Below are 25015 nucleotides of genomic sequence, written 5' to 3' on the forward strand. Positions count from 1 at the left end.
GGCAAATTTCCGAGTTGATTGGGATCTACGAATGTTTGAGAGATGGCGTCGGCGACGATGGAGACGAGGGCGGATCCGCTAAGAGATAACGAAGGGAGATGGCTTCAGAGAAGGTGAAGAAGTGATCGATCAGCTCCTAGCCTCTTGCTTTTGCTCGATGTCCATCTATACACCGCCAAGCTAGGTCTTTGCTGGGTTTGGTTTCAATTTGGGGAGAGAAACAGATGGGTTGTGGAGTTTGATCGGAATGAGATTGGTGGGTTGAGGAAGGAGAAAGTAGGCAGAACGAAAAGAAAAAAAAAGGAAAAAAGAAATTAAAAAGAAACAAGAAAAAAAGAAGAAAAGAAGAAAAAGCAAAAAAAGAAATTAAAAAGAAAAAAGAAAGAAATTAAAAGGAAAAAAAGAAATTAAAAAGGAAAAAGAAATAACCGAGGGGTATAATGGACATTTCATCCAAGACCAACTCCTAATTTGACGCGGAAGGGACCTATTGAAGGGAAATTGTGAGGTCGGGGAGTTTTTAGATTAAATTAGAATTTCAGGGACTGAAACGATGAGAGAGGTAAACTATAAGGACTAAACAGATTTTATCCCTTATATCTAGTACCCTAAAGTCATCTGACTTGGGAGCTGCTGGCATAATACTCGTTACATGGGTCGTAGTTTTCTTTAAAAAAAAAAAAAATTAGTTATGTTGTGTGAAAGGCAAAAAGAAAAATTCTAAATCATGCCCACACGGTGTTATAAGGGGGAATAAAGTTTATGTGCTTAAATGTGTTTCGTATGTGAGCTTTGCATTTCAGGTTTCCACAAATATTACACACCGCATCTTGAGATATGTTCACTCTACACACCAAGAGGTATAGAATACTCGATCATCCTCTCTCTTACCCTGTGGTTGTCTGAATCGATTCGCATGTGTGAACTTATTTTGTTGCACCCTTATTTATGGTTAAGTGGTATTGCTCTTGTTGGAAAAGCTATGCGAATTAAATCTGTTCTTAGCATTTGGATACAACCCACTCATTGTGTGTGTGCATTTCATTCTTGCATCTCTCATCACATGATCACACTTAGGGGGAGTATTGATACTTGGACTATCTTTCTCTAATCGATTCTTCTTGGGATGGTGTCTATTGCGCAACATCTAATGGTGATCCTTCTTCTACATAGCTTCCGCTACGTACGTTACCTTTGTCATTCCTATTTAAAAAGGGGAAGAAATTAGATGTGTGACTGTGATAACGTTATTCTTTCTTATGCTTTTTACCAATGTGTACGTGATAAGTGTTTCAGGAAAAGTATGGATTGTGATTCTCTCCTCCTGTACTTGTTGAGGGGGAGTTTGCATTGATTAGATATGTTTTGTATAGGAATGCCAAAGGGGGAGATTGTAGGTACAATTCTTGTACAGGTCGTGTTGGCATTCCCATACAAAGTTGTGACAAAATCCCTTTACTGATCTCAGAGAATCACAGGTAAATGCATCTGCATATGCATGGGCCGAAGCTGAAGAACAAGTCAATGTTACTTCGACCACCATCTGAAATATTGCTCCCAACAAGATCTTACCAAGTATAGCTTGATTTTGACATCGACCAAGTCATATAACAAGAGGAGAGATATCTTGAAGCGAAAGGTTGATCAAGGTATGCAAGACTTGGAAAATGTTAAGGAAGCTCTTCGGTCTCTTCTACCCTCTGATATGTAGTTACTGTAGGATTTGATATTCAGCTCGACTTATATTTTGTACATGGCCCTAGGACCATAATTCAGCCGGTTTTCTTATTTTTGTAGAGTCTAACCGACCTTATTTGTATGACTCAAACTCTAATTTTGCGTATGTGACCGATTGATCATCTGGCCGTTATTTTTTCAATTGACTCGGCCTCTTTTGACTTCGTATATTTCGGCCAACTAAATCCTATTTCTTGTCTTGCACATTATTTTGAGCTCAGCCAAATCAACATCTTAAACTCGACTGAAACTCTTGTTCACTTCAGCCGAGATTACCTGAGTCGTCTCGGCCGACACTTCTTGTTTAACTTGGCCAAATGAATTACTTGACTTCGGCCAATACAATTTTGGTTGATTCGGCCGATACCTCTTATGTAGCTTTGGCTGACAAAGGTAAAAGTAAATTTCAAAATTGTAAATAAAGGGATGTTAAAAGACACTAAAATGTTGTTTATGCAAAAACATACAAAATAACATAGGAGGCCGAGCTCACAAATCCAACATTAGGCCGATGTCTTGTAAATGGTGTACTACAATTCTTGCTCCTTCATCTCCTAGGTAGTGGGGTAATATTTCTTAAGGAATCGTCCGTTGATAGGCATTGCATGCAGCTCTCCATCTTGATCCCTTAGTTGATATGCACATTTTCCTAACACTTTATCGATGATAAATGGGCCTTTCCACCTTGGCGACCACTTTCCTAAACGCCTGTCTTTAGTTTCGATAGGTAAAACGTCTTTCCAAACTAAATCTTCCTCAGCAAATGATTTAGACTTAACTCGCTTGTTGTACGCACGAGCCACAGCTCTTTTCTGTGCTTCCATTTGGTTGCAAGCGTCTATTCGCCCTTGGTCAAGTTCTTGAAGCTTCTGAATCATTGCCTAAGTGTAGTCTTCAGCCACCATTTCATTTTGAGCAGCGAATCTAAGTGACTTCAATTTCACCTCAACAGGTAACATAGCATCGTGTCCATAAGTTAGCACGAACGGCGTTGTCCCTGTGGCTGTGCGTTTGGACGTCCGAAAGGCGCACAATGTTTTGGATAGTAGGTTGTGCCAGTCTCTGGGATTATCTTGAACCATCTTCTTGAGTATGTTTATAATGCCTTTATTACTAGCTTCGGCTTGGCCATTTGCTTGGGCATAGTAAGGTGTCGAGTGAGTTAACTTGATACCCAAACTATCTGTGAGTTCATGCATTGTTTCGGCTATGAAAACCGAACCCCTGTCGGCCGTTATGGTTTCAGGTATCCCAAACCTATGTACGATGTGTTCCTCTACGAACTTGATCACAGTTTGACTCAAAATGGTAACATATGGTTTGGCCTCAACCCATTTGGTGAAATAATCAACGGCGACCAAAATCCATACGTGTTGTTTTGATGATGGTGGTCTAATGCTCCCTATGATATCCATGACCCAACCTCGAAACGGCCAAGGCTTAACAATTGGATGGAGGACGTCGGCCGGAACTCTTTGAACAAGTGCATGAATTTGACATTTTTTGCAGCTTTTAGCGAATTCAATGCAATCCTTCAAAATTGTCGGCCAATAGAAGCTGTGTCTTCGAATTAACCATTTCATTTTTATTCCGGCCTGGTGTGCACCACATATCCCTTCATGGATGTCTCTCATGACTTCTAAAGTCTCTTGTCCCCCCCCCTCCATACAAAGAAGGAGTAGATCATCAGAGCTTTTACGGTATACTGCTTATTTGTATATAACGAAATGCCCAGCCAAGTACCGAGTCTTCTGATCATGATTACCTTGAGGATTTTTGTGGAACGTGATGATGGGGAATCTCCTATCATTCGGCACCTCTCTCTTCTAAAGCTAGGAGGGTACGTTTGGCGATCTTGATGACTCGGGAATCGACTCCTTCAGGAATCCGTAACCCTGAGGCTAGTTGGGTCATCTCGTTGGCCTCTGTGTTCTGTCTCCTAGGGAGGTGGGCGAAGGAAATTCGGTCGAACGTGTTGGCGAGCTGGTCAGCTAAAGCATGATAAGATAAAAGTCCCCAACTTGTACATTTGAACTCCTTATTCATTTGGTTAATGACCAGTTGAGAATCGCCGAACACCAGAACTCGCCATGTCCCCATCTCTTGGAGAATCTCCAAACCAACAATAAGAGCCTCATATTCTGCCTGATTGTTTGTACATGTAAAGTCTAATTGGAAGGCAAACTAAAACTTTTGTCCTTCAGGAGTTTCAACGACAATACCGACTCCAACTGAAAACTCAATACTAGACCCATCAAAATACATGGTCCAATAGTTGTTGGTCATAGACGCCACGTATACCATCCCAATATCAACCTCCTCGGCTCCTTCAAACTCGGTTGAAGGGTGATGAGCTAGAAAATCGGCCAATGCTTGGCCCTTTACCGACTTTTGAGATACGTACTGAAACGTGAACTCAGACAACTCCATGGTCCATTTTCCAATTCGGCCTCCAGACAACTCCATGGTCCATTTTCCAATTCGGCCTCGTATGATAGGCCGAGTCAGCATGTACTTTACTAAATTAGTTTTAGATATGACTTGGATGACTAAGGGTAATATGTAGTGCCGAAGCCTGATTGCTGAAAAGAACAATGCAAGACAAAGCCTCTCAATGGGCGTGTACCGAGTTTCCACGTCAGTGAGGATCCGGCTCAGGTAATGCACAGCACATTCCTTGTCGTTGTAGTTGTCTTGCGCCAGTAGGCTTCCTATTGAGTGATTTGATGCCGATATGTATAACTTCAAAGGCCTTCCGCGTACTGGGGGGTACCAAGACGAGTGGGTTTGATAAGTATTGTGTGAGTTGGTCGAATGCCGCTTGGTGGTCTGCTCTCCAAACAAACTCATCTTCGGCCTTGATTCTCAAAAGCGAAGAGAATGGCTGAATCTTGCCAGCCGAGTTAGAGATGAAACGTCTTAGGAAATTTACTTTCCCTAGGAATGATTGGAGCTCCTTTTTTGTGCTAGGAGCAGGTGCATCCATAATTGCCTTGGCTTTGTTTTTGTCAATTTCAATTCCCTTTCTGTGAACTACAAAACCAAGGAACATACCGGTTGATACTCCAAAAAGGCATTTGTCGGGATTCATTTTTAGTTTTTGTGCTCGCATCCATACGAATGTCTGTTGAAGGTCGGCCAAATGATTTTGTTTCTTGGCCGACTTTACCACAATGTCATCAATGTATACTTCGACTATGTGGTCAATAAGGTCGTGAAAGATCATATTCATGGCCCTTTGATATGTTGCTCCGGCGTTTTTGAGCTCAAATGGCATAACGAGCCACTCAAATGTTCCTATTGCACCTGGGCATCTGAACGCCGTTTTGTGAACGTCTTTCTTGGCTATAAAAATTTGGTTGTATCCAGCATGCCCTTCCATGAAAGAGAGGATTTCATGTTTGGCCGCACCATCCACGAGCAAGTCGGCCACGGGCATTGGGTATTCATCCTTAGGTGTGGCCAAGTTTAGATTTCGAAAATCAACACATATGCACATTTTGCCATTCTTTTTCTGATAGGAGCATTTTAATGCGACGTTTTAACTACTATTTTCCTACATTTCCTGCGTTATTTCCTTAATAAAACTCTGTTTAGGAAAGTTTCCATTCTTCGATTGGGAAAGTTCCTAATTGTAGAAAGTTTCCGTTTTGTAGTTTCTATTTTTCATTTTTAGAAAGTTTCCCATTTTAGTTTAGGGAAGTTGCCGTTTCTTATTTTAGGAAAGTTTCTATTTTTGGTAATAGTTTCTATTTTCAGGTCCTTGGAATAAATGAGCTGAAATGAGCTCATAAATGGAAAGATGAGCTAACCAACGTTGGAGGGAGATACAAAGGGCTGCATAAATGAGCTGAAATGAAAAAAAAAAGTTTTCCTGTTTCCACCAGGAAATCCTGTCCTGGAAAGGAAATGACTCCTAGGCCGTCCAAGAAGTGTGACCGAAATAATGAAGTGTCATGGCATGAGAGAAGCTTCTTGAAGACACTAGAAGATGACATGGCAAAGAGGTGACGCAAGAAGGCCCAAGAACTCTCAAGACCTTTGTGGATTTTTGGCAATGGACAAAAGCCCATGAAAACTAGGGTTTTGTGACGCAAAGAACCATGTCTGAAGTGTTTGCCGTGAAATACCTAGAGGAAAAGAAGGAAGCAACGTGAAAATCAAGCAATTATCAAGGAGAAGACGTCAAGAGAGATTCTAGGGAGAGTTTTAAGGAAAGAAGAAGTGTGGACAACAAGAAAATCTCAAAACAAGTCTAGATACACTCCCTACTTTCTCTAAAGAGTTTTGGCCGAAATTGAAGTATAAAATCAGAAAATATCTCTCATATTTCGGCAACTAAATGATAGGGAAGTATTTTAGAGAATTTTGATTGGTTGAACCACATCATAGGGCTTACTTGGCAAGTTCTCATTGGTGGAAGCTATGTGGAATTATTAAATTAATTCCATGGGAAATAAAGGAGAAATAAACTGCTTGGAGAGCAAGGAGGCCGTCCCCTATATATACTCTCTCATTCTAGACGTCTAGGGTTCCTCTCTACACACTTTACACATAGAAAAATTCAGAAAATCTACCTTGTTGCCTTGAGCTTTTCTCTTCCTCTCTCCACCCTCTAAGTGCAAGCCACAGATTTCAAGCAAGGCCAAAGAAGAGAAGAAGGAGCCGTGAGCCATTCATTCATCAACCACCTTTGAAGCATGCTTTCGAGATTCAAGGATTCCAATGTTAATCATCCATCATCATCCTCCATCCACGGTGTAATTCGACCTCTACTTTGTAACCTTGTTTGATTTTGGTTCGTTTGTGTCTAGTTGACATTGATGTTTGAACAAAGTTATTAATTCTGAAATTTATATGATTGAATGAGAATTTTCGATTCCTATATTGTGATTCTAATATTGCTTATGTGAGTTTTGTTCAAATAAATTTGATTGATTGATATCTCTTGTATGTTGATTCTAATTGGTTCAAAACTTTTAGGGTTTATGTATGAGTGGTGCTAGATTTAAGAACATGATGAAACTTATTGTTTTGTGAACTTGAATCAAAAGTAGTAAAGGTTTTGGACAAAAACCGAATTTAATTGAAAAGGATTGCAATTAGGTGGGCTTTTTCATACTAAGTTGCACACTTGAGTTGATAGCCTTTCTATGTGTTTCATGCGTTAAACATGTTATGATTGTCTAGCTTTCTAGAGCTTGAATGCATGTTTGATAGGATTAATCTTTGTGCTTTCACTTAGGTTAATTAGCATTGAAAAGTAAAATATGGGAAATTATTTGCTTTGAATATTTCACATGATCAACTCCTTTCTCATGATTTAGATAAACAATATTAGGGTTGAATCGAATTTGATTATGGTTTTGGTTTTGACCTTTGCTTCTCTCATTCCATTCGTGTAGTTATGTTTTTATGTTTCAATTATCTTCTTTACTTAGTTAATTTTCGAAAACCTAAATCCAAAAACCCCCCCTTTTCGTAAATATGTTTATACTTTGTTTTATTTTTTTGTAAATAACTGTCTTTGTATTTTTATTGACAGGTGTACCCTCAATCCCCGGATTAGAACGATCCCTATTTACTGTGTACTAACAATGACATTTTCAGGGTTAAATTATGCGCTTGCTTTTAGCGTATCATTTTCCTTACTGGCACAATATTAGATAACCATTCAACATACCTGGCTGTTTGAATAAAACCGACCTTTAATAAACGTTCCATTTCTTCTTTAATTTCGAGCAAAACCTCGGCGACACATCGCCGAGGAGGTTGCTTGTAAGGTTTACAATTGGGATTGATTGGCAACCTGTGTTCTACTATACTTCTATCTAAACCTGGCATTTCATGGTAACTCCATGCAAAACAATCTTGAAACTCAGTCAGCAAAGCCTTCAATTCTTCCTTCATCTTGGGTGGCAGAAGCTTGCTAATCCAGACTATCCAAGGCTCGTCAGTGGTCCCTAAGTTCAGTTCTTCCAGTGGTTCTTGAGTTTCAGTAAGGTCGTCTTCCAACTCGGCCGATGTCTTTTAGCTTCAGTTCGTCCTCTGGTGCTCCTTCTATAATAAATTCTAACAAATTCATGGCTGAATCACTCTTAAGAGAGTTTTCGGCCCAATGGGCCAGCAGTTTCCTCATTGTTGATGCGGCCAACGGTGTCCCACTCTCTAGACCTCTATCCATGGATAATGGGATCAAACAAGTCTGCCAATGTTGGCCACTCCGAGTCCTCGTGGACTTTCTCAGCGCCTAGAGCTAGTGCTCTTCGCATCATTATCCTTGTAATTCGGTCGGTACCATCTTCCCTTTGAATTTCAGAGCACCCAATTTCTTCCTCATAGTATTGGGCATGAATTGCATTGGCCGAAGCTTTCAATGGTTGAGAATCAGCTTCCACTACTTCTACGGTGTCCCCATTCCAGAATATCAAAAGCTGATGCATGGACGATAGGATACACATAATCTTATGTATCCAGTCTCTCCCTAGGATAGCATTATAACAAGGTTTGGAATCTATGACAAAGAAACCGGTCATCATGCTCTTGTTGCCTACCGTGGCCTCTAAGGGTAAAATTCCCTTGGTTTGCTTCATGCCACCTGAAAAATCGCGGATAGCAATTTCTGAAGATACAATATCTTTGTCAGTCTTCTTAAACTTACCAGCGACCAAAAGAGGTATAACATTCATGGTCGCTCCACCATCTACCAACACTCGAGAGATCGGGTGTCCTTAAAAATGAGTCGTGATATACAATGGCTTAATGTGCTTAGACATAGCTGGTGTTGGCTTTGGAAAGTAGGCTTTGGCTAAGTCTTGGATTGGAGCTTGGCATTCAACTTCCTCTCGCACATCCCCTTCCATTCCATTCAATTGTCCTAGCTGAGCTTGAAACTCGGAAGGAAGCACATACACCATAACGATGGTTGTATCTTCTTTATCTTCTGTCTGAGCTGACTGTACGACCTCAACCTCGTTCTCATTCCACAAAACAAGAAGTTGGTGTACTGAAGACGGGATACAAGTATTCTGGTGGATCCAGTCACGACCTAGTATGGCAATGCATGAGTTATCAATCGGAATGACAAAGAAACAAGTCGTAGATCTTTTCCTTCCTACAATTACCGTCAATGGCAAAGCTCCTCTGACTTCGACCTCCTCCCCTGTATAGTTGTAGATAGAAATATCAGTTGGAACAAAACCGTACCAAGCAGGGTGGAGTTGACGTACTATGGAGCAAGGAAGGATGTTGACAGCCGATCCCTCATCCACTAAAACCCTCAAAAATCAGTATCCACCTATGTAAGTATTAATGAGGATGGGGTCTTTGACTTGGGTCATGGACTCGCTCGGTCGAGAAAAATATATTCCGGCCGAATCTCTTCCTTTCTACACCTGGTTGGACTCATTCTTGGTTGATGGCCAAACGCTGATCATATTCACAGTAATTTACTCATGTCCTGGGTCACTAGAACAGCGGTTTCCTCAGCCTCCCTGGTCGAAGGTTGTATACTTGTCTTGGCCTGTCTCGACCAAAGCATTCATGGTGGCGTCAGCCTGCGGATTAGAGGTTAGGACGTTATCAGAAACTAGACCGTCATCGTTGTAGTCAACATGTTCCTCATAATCCCCTATGTCATCATAATCCCCCATATCTTCATCCAATAGGCCGTTATCTTCCTCCAATAGGCCCTCATCATCCTGGTCATCGGCTTCAAGATCTGCATCATCCAAATGCTGGTCTTGTTTATCATTTGTGTCAGTGTCCTCTAATCCATTGAGCCAGTTCGCGAGTAGCATGTTTCGACTCCGCGAACGATCTAGTCATCTTCTCCCAGAATCTATCATTGTTAACTTTTATGATGGCTAGCTGCTCCTCTATGCTCACATCTTCTTGAATGGGGAGAGGAGCGAACTAATCAGGTTTAGTAACCTCGCCAGCAACAATAGTATTGGTGGCGACAGAAGCATCAACAACCTCCGTAGGTCGGATAACAGTAGCGTTTTAGCCTCAGTGGCGGGCTGTGATTTCCTCCCTATTGAGGATTCGACATCACAGTTGATGGCGGGTCGAGAGAAAATCTTTCAACAACTTGTTCTTCGGAAAGACCACGACAGTCAGCACGAGGGTGCGGTCTGTAACTGGAGGTCTTATGCTTTGGGCAATTCATGTAAACCTTCTGGTAAGGATTACCATCTGACTTTCCAATGGTGGCTAACGTGAAGAAACTCTAATGCTACGTCCCACTGGGTGTGCCAAAATGTTTGGCTCCAAAACTAATCTGGCTAGCAAACAGTCTCTTTTGAATGCAGGAGCGTGCCAACACCGTGCGATGTAGTCGTCGAGACATCCCTAGACCTGACTTCTAAACCAAACGTTGTGGACGAGGAGAGCACCAACCTCGTCACCAAGTTCTTTTCTCTGCCTTACGGATAAGGACTTGTATTGTGATCTCTTGCGTCACCGAGTCCATACTCAATGTTGTAGGTTGAGCAGAGCAATCACCAGGAAGTAGGAGAAAGCACGGGTTTTGCTAAAGCGTGACTTTAGCTTCTCTGGGTTGCGAGGGCATTACCCTTGCTTCTCTGGTTTCAACTAGATTGAAGGTAGGTTTGCTCTGAAGAGACTTTGGATAATCTAAGAGATTAGTTGATTGAAGAGTTGTGTCTTGTTGTCCCTTGAAACCTGGTATTTATACCTAGGGTTTCGGTTGTTCCTTGCCATAAAAGGACTATTGATTGAAGATTCGGCTGTTCCTTGCCATAGAAGGACTATTGATTGAAGATTCTTAATCGGTCTCTACTACTCGAATCTTATAAGGGCTTGTTTTCCTTATGGACTCCGGAATGGGCGAAGCTATAACCCAAAACCAAGTAGACTTATTTTTGGGCCGCAGGTATCGGCCCGCTACGCTCAACCTTCTTAAAGGATATTGCCAAAATTACTTTTAGACTCAAACACAAACATGATAAAAAAAGTAGTGGTTGCTGATGCAAAAGGACGAAAGTATGATGGAGATGTGAGCGGTGGCTGACGCAACAAGATGAAAGACTATACTTTTTCAAAAACAAAGTTATTTTCTTTTTAAAAAGGAACATTCCTCCTGTCTTCCACTTTCTTTTAGGATATTTTGAATTCTATTTTGAGGTCCGATCCCTATATAAGGAGCTGTAATATTCTCTAGGAATGCATCAAGAACTTGAGATAGAAGCTCTCTTCCTCTCTCTCTCTCTCTCTCTCAAGAAGTAAGATAGCCAGAATAGAAAGTGCGCTTGTGGTATAACCAAATTAGTAGCGTACATGTGGTGTGCCTTCTTTCCTGTAACGATCGTGTGGAGTGGTGTGCTTTTGTTTCAAGTACGTAGTTATAATTATAATTATGGATAGCTAAACGGCTTTTAGCTGTTTACCTGAGAATGAGGCTCTGAATTCTTAGCCTGTAATTATGTTCAAATAAATTAATTCAGATTGCTCATCCACTTTGTCAAATTTTAAATTTTCTGTTATTTATTAATTAATCTTTATGTAAGATTCTATTTTTATCTAGTAAGTTTAAAGTTTCTGTTTTAAAGGAAACCTTTCTTTTTTTTTTGTTTTAAAAACAAGCAGCAGTGATTCCGCCCGTTTTAGAAACAGTTAGGTGAAGTTGTGGCATGTAAGCTTGTTTATTTTTATTTGAAAGCTTAGAACAAGTTTTCCTAAGAAAAAGTAAATTTTAAACTTTGCTTAGTCAGCTAATGGATGGGAAAGACATTTATAAAAAAAAAATAAGCCTTAAAAGTCTTTTAGCAGTGATTCCACCCATTTTAGAAACCGTTAAGCATGTGGCCGTTAAGTAAAGTTGTGGCATGTAGGCTTGTTTATTTTTATTTCAAAACTTAGAACAAATTTTCCTAAGAAAAAGTAAATTTTAAACTTTACTTACATCAGCATTAGAGCAACTCCACTGGTTGCTTCTTGACTGGTCACTAGCTAGGAAAAGTTGATGTGGTGACCTTGGAGGGGAAAATCAGGTTTCCACCAGAGGTATTCTGCCCAACCAAAAGTCAGCCTTTCTTGACCGAAGCCAAGAATTTAGTCATGGCCCTGACTAATTCCTTGACCCAGCCAAGGCGTCTGCCAGCTCGGCGCAGCCTGGAAACGTGGGTGACGTCACTGGATGAGTAGAGAAGGAGACGAGCTTATCGACGGAAGTGGAGGACAAGCGTCTGACGCGTGGCGCCGCAAATCCATGCGTGCGTGCAGAGAGAGACGCGGAAGAGAGGAGGCGTTTGTCGCCGGAGGACGATTTTCTCCGCTTGGGGTTGCTTCGATCTCGGCCTGGGGGCAGCGTCTGGGCGGGCTGACGCCACGGAGCGGCCGGACGAGGTGAGGCGACCTCGGGGGAGCCGGGACCGTGGACGAAAGACGCTGGAGGAGGGAGAAAAAGGCGGGTCGGGTCGGACGAAACCGGCCAGGTCTGGGGGCGCGCGAGAGAGAGAGAACCAGAGGGGGGAAATGAAAAAAGAAAATTTTTCGTCCTTTGAAACAAAACAGAATTTTTTTTTTCTATTTATAGAAAATTTTCAGATTTCAAAAATTCATAATAAATTCATACGAACTCCGAATATTGTGTTCCATATATGCACGAAATCGTATCGACGAGCTCTACAACTTTCATGAAGGAAGTTTTCCCAAATTCCTAACGTATAAAAAGTCAATTTTCACGACCCCCTAAATAACGTTTGTTTCGGAAATAAAAATCGATTAGAAACCGAATTACTCGTACAACAACTAAATAACATTGTATTGTACTTATTCCTAGTTTTTCATTTATGTAAGAAAAAATCGATGAACAGTGAAAAATGAACAGTCTTGACTGGTCAAGAAAAAAACTGGTGGAAACCCATGTCCAGTGGCAGTGAACATTTACTTGACTGGTCGACGCCTTGACATTTCTTGACTACGGGTGGACTTGCTCTTAGGACTTGAAATGCATTTATAAAAAAATAAGCCTTAAAAGTTTTTTCCTGATCAAAAGTGACGCCTTTTATCATTTTAACCAAATTTTTAATTAAATTATTATCATAAAGTAAAATAAAAAATAAATAAACCCCGGTATTATTATACTTGACACCCGACATAAAATGTTCTACAACTTAAGCATATAATCATCAAACCCATTTCAATTGCACCCATACAAAACACAAGCCTATTAATACACGCTTACACGTGTCAATTGACTCTTTTTATTTATTTCTTTATATTTTATTTTACATGTTATTTAGGTCGTCTATAAAAACTTTTGTTTATCTATACTATTATTAAGAGAATAGAGCTTGCTCTCTAGAACTGAAATTTTTTACTAATTTAACCCTTATTTATTAAAAAAGGGGGGGTGAAATTTGCACACCACTCTTTACAATCTGCACACCCTTCTTAATTTTTTAATATTTTCTAATCTCCTTTTGTATTTGTTTCCCATATTACCCTTCTTCTCCAACATCTCTCTCTCTCTCGTCCTCCTACCGGCGAACCGATTCCATCTTCGCCGTCCGGCCACGACACGACGGCGGACCACCATCAATCGAAGCGTCTCTTCATCGTCGACCTCTTAGTGGTCTCGGATCATCTAGGCATTGGCTGTAGAAAGAGAATCGAAGGCCCGAAGTTCATGATTCTGTGATGGTTTTTGGGCAAGTTCCGGCAACTCCGGCGTCCGGCCACCCCATGGCGGCGCACCAGTGCCGTTCTCTTCGTCTCGATGTCGCCGTCACACTTCTTGTGGTAATTCGTTCAATCGTCGACTGTGGAGGAAGAATCAACGACGAGAAGTTTTTGGAGCTCCGGCGGTCATCATCGAATTCCAGCCACCGATGACCTGCATGTGGTATGAAAATTGATCCCCTCGTCGTGCTCTCACGTTAGTCTACTTAGCTTTTCAATTCGATCGATTTTGACTGATTTTGGTTTTGGGGTTGCTTTGGCCCCGTCGCTGTCTTCGATGCCGGCAAGTTTTCCAGCGATCTTCTGGGCTGTTCGAGGTATGAACCTTCTTCTACTCGTTGTGCTCTACACGCTGGTATAATTGGTTTTCAGTTTTGATTGAGTTTTGATGGATGGGTGTTTTGATTGTTTCGGTCGTCGTCGGAGTTCACTGTGCTTGGCGATCAGTCTGTGTCACTGTGCTTCGAATGCTTTGGCCCCCTCTCTGATTGTTGCAGAAGCTTTGGCTCTGCAACTGGTATGTTCTCTCTCTGATTGAGAGGATGAGATGCAGCTTTGAGTTGGTTGGTGAAGAAGGGTAATATGGGAAACAAATACAAGAGGAAATCAGAAAATATTAAAAAATTAAGAAGGGTGTGCAGAATGTAAAGAGGGGTGTGCAGAATTCACCCCCCTTAAAAAATTATGAAATATAATTAATCAATAGGAATAATATAGTAAATTGTAAAATAGAAAACAAAAGAATAAAAATAAAAAAAGGGCAAATTACTGTTCACACCCTGTACTTTGGGTGCGTCGACAGTTCAGTCCTTAACATTCTAATTTTAACAAAAAACTCCTCAGACATTTAAATTTCACACAATTTGGTATAAAATGACCATTTTACCCTCACTTCCTCTTTTTTTTTTGGTTATTTTTTCTGCTTCTCTCTCTCTCTCGGCTCAGAAAGACGAAACCCTCTCTCCTCTCTCCTCTCTCTCTCTCTCTTCTCTCGCCTGAGCCTCCCTCGTTGTCCCGCTGCCAACTTGACGTTGTGGAAGCGCGATCCGACCATTCCACCCTCCATCATCCCCCCTATTCCGGCACAGACACGCCACCCCTCCCTAGATCGGAGCTATACATCCCAATCTCGATCGGAACGATCTGATCAGAGCGAAAACCGACCTGATCCGAACGAAAACCAGTAGATCCCAGCGAAGCCGCCACCCGATCCTGCGACCCCAACTCGAACCAATCACGGAGCCGTCTACGACCCGTCCGAGCATAGGATGACTCCGATCTTGCTTGTCTGCTCTCCAGCCACCATTGAAAGTCCTCACTGAGAATGAAAGGTCATATCTGTAATGCTCAAAATAGCTTTAATTTTTGTGATGCTCTGTCCCACTGGCTGCAGTTGACCATTTACTTGTTAGGGAGAGATTGATTTCTGCAGTCTAGATTCTTCAAGCTGATTAGTTTCTGCAAATGGGAAGTTCACTTTGAATTTTCGTGTTTATGATCATGATACAAACTTGAGCTACTTAGTTATAATTAAAGTGGAATACGAGTCATAACTATGCGTGGGTTGCGATTGTAAGGATTACCATGAAACATCAGAGCATGTGCTATTTTATTTTCCCTCGGAAAATGGGGGTTTCGTTTGGTCTACGTATGAATTATAGAGTAAACTGGCTCAAATCACTACATTTGATAGTTGGTTGGGATAAGTGTTTAATTAGTTGGTTTCTGATATGGTGTTGTAGGTGGATTCAGTGTTGGTTAGCTTTTACTTTGTGGACCATCTGGAAAGTTAATTGGGAGTGTGTGAGTGTACTTACCCAATCCCGTTGCGGTCATTTATACGGTTTCTTCTGCAGTTTTGAGTTTCTAGCAACTGGAATTCAGAACGAGATAATTCCTATGCCCTAGATTCTAGTTTTATGGTGGTTGATAGAATGGCAGCTGTTACTGCTCTGCAATTCAAGGCATTTGCTGCTTTTGAGGGGTTGTCTCAAAGGATTTGCAGAATATAGTGGTGGATACTGACTTGGAGACTTTGTATCATGCTGTTACGGGGAAAGCTTGTGTCACTATTTGTGAAAGCTACCCTCTTATCAAGTGGATTAATGCTAATCAGCAGCATTTGCGGCAGTTTCAGATTGGCTTGCCCTCCGAGATATATCAATGGATCTGGCCAGATCGTGAGAGAGAAGAGAGAGAGAGAGAAAAGAGGAGGAAAAAAAAAATGAAGTGAGGGGTAAAATGGTCATTTTAGACCGAATTGTGTGAGATTTGAATGTCTAGGGAGTTATTTGTTAAAATTAAAATGTTAGGGACTGAACTGTCGACGCACCCAAAGTACAGGGTGTGACCAGTAATTTGCCCATAAAAAAAATAACAGACAATGTGATAGTTGTACGAAAAATTTTCACTATCTTTAACTTTTCTCCACACACATAATAGGTAAGCTCTGCTAGTTTATTTTGTTGAAGCACGTATTGCTCTTTTTCTTTCTTATTTTCAATGTCTCATTTTAATTACTTTTCTATCCTCATACATATTAAATTACAAATTTTGTGCTTAATTATTAAAGGGCAATTTTAGGTATTTTAAAAATTTAACCTTAACTTGGCATACTAATGGTTCAAAATTTCAGCACCATCAAGGCTAGGCTTGAAATATCTAAATTTCTTTAAATTTTCTCATTCTATTAGATTTCTTTTGCAAGCTAAACATTTGTCATTTCTGTTAAAAAGAACTACTTTGACAACAGTTTAACGGAAAGTTGCACTTCTATTTCCTGTTGCTGGAAAAGCTTGACGTCGTCTCCCTTGTGGTAGCTCTTTTGACCCATCATCCCCATCAACTAGAGTTTTTTTCTTAGCCCTTGAACCCAGGCCCTTCATGCCTTCTCCCCCAGCTCTGGCGTCCTTGGCTGTCTTTTCTCCAAATATGACCTGTCTCCTTGCCGCTTCATAGTCAAAAGGTTTCACCTGCAAGCCACCAGATTCCTGGGATTTCTCCAGTTCTCTGGCTTTCCTATTTTGATTAGGTGGCGGAAAGCATTTCTTGAAGCTTGAGGACAACTCTGAGAGAGACATAGGATCATCTTCTCCATCCATGCCTAAAGCAGAAGCCACCGAGTTATCCTCCTTGTGCTCAGGTACATGTGAATCATTTTCTAATGTTATAATATCTCCTAAACTCCGCCTGGTAGGTGATACAGTAACGGGCATTTCAGAATGGGGATTTTCAGAACCTTTTCCTGGTTCTTCAATCTTGGGATTTGATTGCTCCATCCCACCTGAGAATGAGTGGAATGGGAAATTGACTGAAGATCTAATCTGCTCCAACTTATTATCTTCCTCGCCCTACGAAAGAATTAAAAAGTAAATTCCAAATACAAATAGCAGCAAAAGTTCACAGAAAGCGCCAAATGCAAATCCAACTTGCTCAGCACTGAAAAGCTAATACTAATGAGCCTCCCACTGGCATGCACTAAAGGATACAAGTTGGATTAAAAAATTTGATTCCAATGGAAGAATTAAATTTCCAATATTGACACCCAAATAACAACCTTGATCCAAATCTCCAAAAGTTCTAAAAGAAATAGGATCAGAGTCAGAATGCAACAATAATCCCGAATTTCAAATCGACGACTCCCCCAATGTAGGGGAGAGAGAGAGAGAGAGTTCATATCAATAATATTAATGTCGAGATGGAATACTGCTCCATGAATCGGTGATCATAGTTGAGGTTAGCACTTACCTCATCTATAAAAGTCAGTTCAAACAGACAAGGAGTAGTTGGCCTTATTCATCTATAAAAGTCTGTTCCTTTTCCCCTTCGGCTTTTTCTATGAGTACCATGTTTTGGATTTCCCATTGATTTTTAGATGTATTCAATAGCCTCTTAATTTAATTTTCCAGGATTTAAATTTCAAAGTCAGAAACAGGTATACAAAAACCACAATTTCCCAAAATTTCAAAATAGAAATATAAGTCAGGATTCTGTGAAGCTAATTTCAAAATGGAAATAAACTTTGGAATCCTGAGAGATTTGGAAATTTCTGGTAAAACTAGTGGAACGGAATCAGGTACCGGGGCCCAAATACCCGGCCTAGCTATGAGTAGAGCCCAACCCACTGTCCTTTCTTTTTAGGGTTAGAGAGAATGAAGCTGAAAAAAGCATTTCTAGTTGTAATAGTTCCATAATGGTGTTGTTATACAGCATAAAAAGTCAATCTAGGCCCCCTCCAAAAAAAAAATTGAAAATGGTATAAATTCAAAAACCAAAAACATATTCTTCGCTACTAACCTTTACACCAGCATCAAATTTTCTTTTTGGAACTGCAGTCCCCAAGAGTGCACTGAAAGCACGACTAGGCTTCTTTTGCACCTGAACAGTTGCTCCAGTAACCTGCAACAGAAGTAGCAATACATGCTAAGACCAAGTATCTATGAGTTGAGAAACTAAAACAATTTAAACATCCAGAAGAACAACAGTTTGAACCTTTGCAGATTCTAAGGAACAGCCAATGCTACTTCCTTCCCTGCTTTTCCCTGTTACAATGTTGTCTCTAGGATGAACTTCAAATCCAACCTTTCCTTCTCCATTGGAGGCACCACATCCGTGCTCTGTAAACTCCTCTTTATGAGGCGGAGCAGCTGGTGAAGGTGCAGATACATCACCATTAATTGAATTGCATCCAGATTCATCTGGTAATGGTTCAGATCGATCACTGACCAACACATTTTCTTCAGATGCCTGCACAAAGGAATGCAAACTGTTAACAGGATTAAAACAAAATAATAAGAATACGAACAATAATAATTAGAAGAGAATCTGAAGAAATACTGTACATGACATTCTTTAACTCCCAAAAAAATATGGGTGGCTTTCTAACTTTACTTCAGATCTAACATAAATCTTAGAGAGCATATAAGTTTTCTGAGAGGCGTGCCGCCAATTATTGTTATTCTTTTAATTATATATTATTTCATATTGCAACTCTACAAACCCTTTTAGGACTCTCTCCATACAAACTAAGAGATAATACAAAAGAAAATTATTGTAAAGTCTGGCACATGTGGCTGACTAAGTCCTTGTAACATGCCAACTCTTTATAGGCTAAATGACAATACAGACAACATATTCTAGATATGGACATGTGATAAATACAACTTATAAGACCTGGTTCTACACAAGATAAATATTTGATACAAACTATGAGTTATTATCTGATGGAAATTATCAGACCTATTTATCGTTTTACCATAGACAGCCTCCCTTACTCTATAAATGCAGAACCCTCAGAATTTGAGCTTGGGGCTTTAAATTGTTGGAAACCTCACTAAAAGTATGGTTTTACATAATTCAGTTGGTTTAAGCATTTATTCTCTTCTTCTACGATATGTGAAAAGCTTACACCTCAAGGCTTGCAAGGCACAAGGTAAAGACAAAACTGCCTCGGCTATTTATAACATCGATCATCAAAACCAAAGGCATGCAGTACTTGGACTATTTTATCAATCACAACTCCACAACCCATAAATGGCACATGATGTAATTCAATCATTTCACAGGTCTGCAATGCATGCAAACGGCAATAGGGAAAGGTAAACAAGAATGCTTAGCCACCATGATCATCAGACTAGTAAAAACCAACCTTACCATTTCCACACGTCCCACCTTCAGATGTTCGGCTGCAGCTTCGAAAAAGGCAGCATTCTGCATAGAGTGCCTAATGACGCTAACAACAGAAGAAAGATGTTGCTCAATGTATGAATGCTTTGATTTCACCAATCGTCTTAACTTGTTAGTTGTGTCAGGCATCTGTTTAGCTTTTTCCCCCGAAAAGAGAGAGAGAGAGAGAGAGAGAGAGAGAGAAATGAAATTAGCTGAATGTCTACTGAAGAAACTGCTGCAAAGAAAAAAAAAAAAAGTAATATCGAGCTTGATGAACATAGAATGTCTAAAACTCATTACCAAGTTCAAGTAGAGTTTTGTTTGGTAATATATAGCCAGTACTTTCATCCTCTGTACGAGCAACAACATCCCGCCACTCATATAAACCCTGATAACAAATTTACAAGTGCATCTACAGTAAGTAATATATGGCAATACTACAAATGAAAAAAAAATTATAAATTCATCTATAATAAGTAGACATGTATAGCCATTTATATACAAACATCTTAGCAATAGCCTAACACTTAAATGGCTAATAAACAATAACAAGAAAACAATAGGATTATCAACTTATGAATGTGTCAAAGTATTTACAGACGCTGCTCATTTGGGGTTTAAGAACATTCATTCCTAAAAGCTAGGTTCTGAGTTTAAATCCTAACTAATCCCAAAAAAGAAACAGAAAAAAAAAATCATTTTATCATTTTAATTTTTTAACATTTACACTACTCTCCTACGTGTGTGCTCATTGGTGGTAAATGATGTAGTTAAACCATCCAACTAGAATCGTATTGGTAAAGCAGATGCGAAATCTTCACTATTTTTTAATTCAGGTCAATATAAATGCAATGTATATATTTGAATTATGAAGATTCCCATAAGGGAAGCAACTTATGGAAACAATGGCAAGCTGTTAAGAATTAAAAACAAGCATCTTGCACATCTTCAGTATTTTCAAATTCAGGTCAACATAAACCCAATGTACATATTTGAATTACAGAAAATTCCCATAAGAGAAGCAACTTACGGAAACAACGGCAAGCTGCTGAGAATTAAAACAAGCACCCTGCAACCTGCATCAAAACCAACCCCAGAAAAAATGCATAAATGAAAGCCATTAAAATACAAAAATATAGAGATTTTTACAGGCCGGCTCTAATCTATCAGAATGCATCTTCAACAAGAGTGAAGCATACCCATATATGTGGAGATAGGAATTCTCAGTGAAAACTTCCTTCTCATAGAGATGCATGCATATATCATAACTGCGCCTGTAAACCTGTCAAAAATAAGAGTCTTCATTAAAACTGTTTAAATTATAGCAAATGAAGAACATTATGACAATAATAATGACAATTGAAAAGAACCATTTCCAAACTATATCAGTGAAGACATTTAACCTACCTACACCAAAAGTAGAAAAACATATACTCAGATAGCCATCCATCTTCAATAAAATTTTCTTGTACCACATTTAAAGGACATATTATAGCAACTGATGAGGCATTTACACATTGAATAATGCTAAAAAGACTGGATGATGTTTGAACAATGATAACATGCCACATGTGGTCTAAATTAGGTCCATGAAAATATGGTCTATTTAGCACTGTCCTATAGACAACCTACTTTAAACACTACTTCTACCAATGGACCTAGAAAAAGAAAAAGGAAAAAAAAAAAACTAAAAACATCATGTTTGTAACTTAAAAGCGCCAAATAAGTGTTGTATTTCAGCCCATGATGGATTCCTAAGTCGATGAGACTTAGAAGAAGACATGGAAACCTTCAATTATTAGTCAGCCCATGATGGATTCCTAAGTCGATGAGACTTAGAAGAAGACATGGAAACCTTCAATTATTAGGACTCACATTCAAAACAGATTCCCGAGTCTATTATAATTCTTCTAGACCTGTAAGACGAGATTTTTACTGCTATGAGTAATGCTGCAGCCTACAGCCTATAAAAATAAAAATTCCTATGTCTGAATAGAGTTTTTTTTTTTTACAACTTTAGCCTTGGCAAACACACAAGATTGACAAGAACAAAGCAGCTACCAAAACATAAAAAGAATTTTCCTTCAAAAGTGCCAAAATGCACAAGAAAAAGCACCAGAACCGGCATGATTCCAGAACATCTCTACTAGATGGGCCCAAAAAATAACTTTCCTTCATCTTTTCCTTATCAGTTTGGTTTCCTGAACTAGTAGCAAATGATACCCACACTCTGTCAATTTCTCCTCAAATTGGTAACTCCATACAGTTTTCATCACAAAACCATCAAGAATGGCACTTGCAGCATATGTCACTTTGACAGTTCATTGATGAAAATTGTCCAGAGTTCATTTGAGATGAAATCAACAAGCTGTGAGTAACACTTGCAGCAAAAATTCTAGTTCATGTACCAAACTAATCATTCTAAACAAGTTCCAACACATTTTCACATATACAACTGATAATATTATTTTACAAGAAAAAATATATATATGAATTATAACTACCCAAAACAATGCTTATCCATATGGTCAATTATCTTCCTAAAACTGGAACAGCCAGCAAATAATTATGAGTTATAACTATCAAAACCGTGCCAAAATGCAATAAAAAAGATCAATAGAAAAAAAAATATGCTTATTTACATGGGAAAGTATAAAACTAGCAGTCAGATACAATAGATGTAAAATCCAAAAAGCAATACTACATAGTACAGGAATTTAGAGAATACACATGATATCATCATCGAGAATAATGTATGTACCTCTACTAAAGGAGCATCGGAGTTTTCAGATTCCTTTGGCATGGAAGATAACTTCGCTCTCATTAAATCATATATGTGTAACAGGTAGTGTGTATCTTCTCTGGCATATCTGTTCAGATAAATCAAGTATTATGTAAAACAAAGTTTCTAATGAAAACTTCTCATATTGTATAACTCCAATCCAATTGTTCAATTTGGATGTGATCTAAAGTTCTAAACCAAATAAGGGTTTAGAAGCTGTTATCCACTATTATCCTAAAAAGGTCGTGTGTGGTAAAGCGGCATAAACACAAAATGGAATTCCATACCCATTCCAAGCCTCTAATCCGCAAAACAAACAGGGCCTCAATATTCACTCTATGCAAAAAATTGAGGTAGAATAAGCTCAACTAACTGAATACTACCTGTGTATTGTCAACTTAAACATATATCATAACACATATTTTTACCTGACCATCTCTTTGGTAAGAGGGCGGAATCTCCAGTCTGCATTCTGGTATCTGCAAAGAGTTTACTAGTCAAGTTTACTATGAGAGGAAAGAGTAGTCAAAGAAGCAACAATTTTCTTAAAATACAAATGGATTGAAACAAATTTAGCAGATTGAAACACTCACTCTTTGTTGGCAGAAACATCACAAAAGTGATGCAAAAGATATTCCAAACTATTTCTCTCCAATTTCAATACCCTTGAGGCCTGAAAATTAAGACAGATTCACCTCATTTGATTAGAAGCACACAATGAAGAGTATAAGATTCTTTTAGAAAGAAAAAAAATATATACAGAAAGAAAGACACTAAAAAAAAATTAAAAAAGGAATAAATAAACCCTACAATCTTCCAAATCAAATTGCAGATACAGTACCTAGCCAAAAAAAGAGTATTTTTAACATAAAAAAGAATCAATTTGCTCAGTGGTTCGAAGTACATTACCTGGCCGGTGTCAAACAAATTGCAGATATAAATGCCAAAATCACGTTGGAGCCACACAATATCTCGATCTGCTCCATGCATCACCTAATTAATTACATTTGATTAAATATTATCTGAAAAATGTAGCTATAAAGCCAGATATCCACATGCAAGAAACAAACCTTTCTCTTAGAAGGGTCCTTGAAAACTTCCCTAAGATATGGACCGATATGAATTCTAAGCTTCAAAGTATCTACTATAAAATCTTCAGTTCTTGTAGAAATTTGCATCAAACAAGTCAATCCATGGAAGGATCGATATTGGTTGTGCTCCAAATCAACCTAGAAAGCAAAATATAGAAGTTAAAAAACATGAAATGAATGTTTTCCGAAATATAATTAACTTTGATACACATTCGAGCCAATATAGTTGAACTGTGTATCAAAGGTAGATACACAATCAATAATTTATATCATTACAATCAAACTTTACCGCAAATTCATTAACGCCACGCAACTTAGCTGCCAGCTCCTTGAGATCTTTGACCTCCTCCACAAGCTTGAATGGGGTAGCCTCTATTTCTGGCGGTTTTACAGGCTCAATCCCCCCAATATCATCGTCAATAAAATCAAGAACTGAGAGCTTTTCCTTTATCATTAAAAAACAATAATTAGAAAGATAGATAGATTTTTTAATTTTTTTTTTATTTTAGCACGCAAAACCTAACTAATGCAACAGCCACAACTTGGTTAGAAAAGAAACAACTTGCAAGACTAGTGCTTTTAAGAGTCTTGTCATTAATTGAGTCCTGCGGGGTTCTAGGAGTCTTTTTAAGACTATAAATATAGCTACGGTTTGTAAACCCAGATGAGATTGGAATGAAATAAACTCAATTTGTATTGAAAGTCTCCATAAAGCCTCTGTTTCTTGTAAAACCATTCTGGTCTCTTAATCTCTCAACCCTAATAATCACACACTGTTGCTCTGTTGTGCATCACTAACTTATAGAAAATACAAGTTCAAATAGGCAAAGAAATTGCTTACCAGGGGATGAAGAAAGCGGTGACCATCGTCACTAGCGTCGAGCCAAACATGCTCAAAGGGCTGGTTTGAATTGTTAACGAGAATGTTAAACTCCTCCTGAGGCTTGCGAATGGAGGGAACATGAAAGGAGACCTTGGGCTTGATAGTCTTGTTGTCCTTGGACAAGGTCTGATCCCCCTTCTTCTTCTTCTTCCCACACACCAACTGGAACCCCTCGTCGTCTTCCTTCTCCTTCCTGCTCCTGCTCCTCTTAAACTCGTCCACCGACGCGTCCACCCTCTCGAGGACCTCGTCGTTCAAATTGACCAGCCAATCGTAGGCGTCCTCCAAATCCAAATCCTTGGGGAAAGCCATCCCGAGGCTTGCCGACGACCCAATCGATTCGAGCATGGACTGAGATTGCTTTGCCATTTCTTCGATTGGGAGTTTGAATTCGTCGAAATTGCGGTAGTAGTAGAAGTCCTCTCCCGAAGGTATGACTCGCGAGGAGCCAGAGAGGTTGGCTGTGGCTGTGGCTAGGTTTTGGAGCAATTGGGCCCTCGCCGGCGGTGGCGGAGTCGGCTCATGGCTCATGCTTCTCTTCTCTTCTCTTCTCTTCTAGGGTTTTGCTAGGGTTTCACTTTCACTTTCTCAATTGCATCCCCCCCCCCCTCCTACCGCTCATATCGGTGGCCAGTAAAGCAATGTTGTTTCGTTAAAATGGAGTTCGTTACGGGATGTCACGTGACTTCCGTATGCAGGTGCCGTCAATATTTTCATGACTTTTGGAAACCCACGTATGTTGTGCTGCTATCTTCACAAAACAAATATGCCAAGGACACATAAATATCCTCTTCTCAACCAAAAAAAAAAAAAACAAGACAAATTTCATCTCAAACAATCAAATGTGTAAAAAAAACAAGACCTCCTTGTAAAAAAAAAAAAATAAAAAAAAAATAAAATAAAATTTACCCAAAAAAATTAAACAAATATGTGTACAAGAAAAATGGCATGACCATTCAAAAAAAAAATGTCAATTTACCCAAATTTGAGCTACACTAACCTCACTTACCCAAACATCATATGAGATCGTCTACTTACCCAATAAATTACATATCTTTTACCCTAATACCCAATTAAGTATTTTTTTGTTTTTTTTTTGTTTTAGAGAAACGATATTTGAGAGAGAATTGCTGTGTACTTTCATTGATA

At 39.3% G+C, this 25015-nt stretch overlaps 1 protein-coding gene across 1 annotated transcript; it reads right to left on the reverse strand.

The window, feature by feature from the left end:
- Nucleotides 1-16101: 16101 nt before the first annotated feature.
- Nucleotides 16102-24492, reverse strand: LOC133720543 (protein RRP6-like 2). Its single transcript, XM_062146895.1, has 14 exons — nucleotides 23825-24492; nucleotides 23273-23428; nucleotides 22963-23121; nucleotides 22802-22885; nucleotides 22486-22565; nucleotides 22321-22371; nucleotides 21872-21980; nucleotides 20310-20392; nucleotides 20141-20186; nucleotides 19411-19498; nucleotides 19096-19265; nucleotides 17935-18189; nucleotides 17740-17841; nucleotides 16102-16793 (listed from the first exon to the last, which is right to left on the reverse strand). Exons 1-14 carry the CDS (start codon nucleotides 24395-24397, stop codon nucleotides 16197-16199), a joined length of 2553 nt encoding a protein of 850 aa, XP_062002879.1. The 5' UTR covers nucleotides 24398-24492; the 3' UTR covers nucleotides 16102-16196.
- Nucleotides 24493-25015: the final 523 nt, after the last annotated feature.

Source organism: Rosa rugosa, chromosome 7 (genome assembly GCF_958449725.1).
Source record: "Rosa rugosa chromosome 7, drRosRugo1.1, whole genome shotgun sequence".
Taxonomy (NCBI): Eukaryota; Viridiplantae; Streptophyta; class Magnoliopsida; order Rosales; family Rosaceae; genus Rosa; species Rosa rugosa.

What these genes read in the sequence shown, in the direction of transcription:
- LOC133720543 (XM_062146895.1), bottom strand. Translation starts at nt 24,397, where the DNA reads ATGAGCCATGAGCCGACTCCGCCACCGCCGGCGAGGGCCCAATTGCTC. An exon ending in CAAAACTCTACTTGAACTTG is followed by an intron (nt 19,266 to 19,410) that starts GTAATGAGTTTT and finishes CGGGGGAAAAAG; the next exon opens with CTAAACAGATGCCTGACACA. An exon ending in AGGTGGGACGTGTGGAAATG is followed by an intron (nt 18,190 to 19,095) that starts GTAAGGTTGGTT and finishes TCCTTTGTGCAG; the next exon opens with GCATCTGAAGAAAATGTGTT.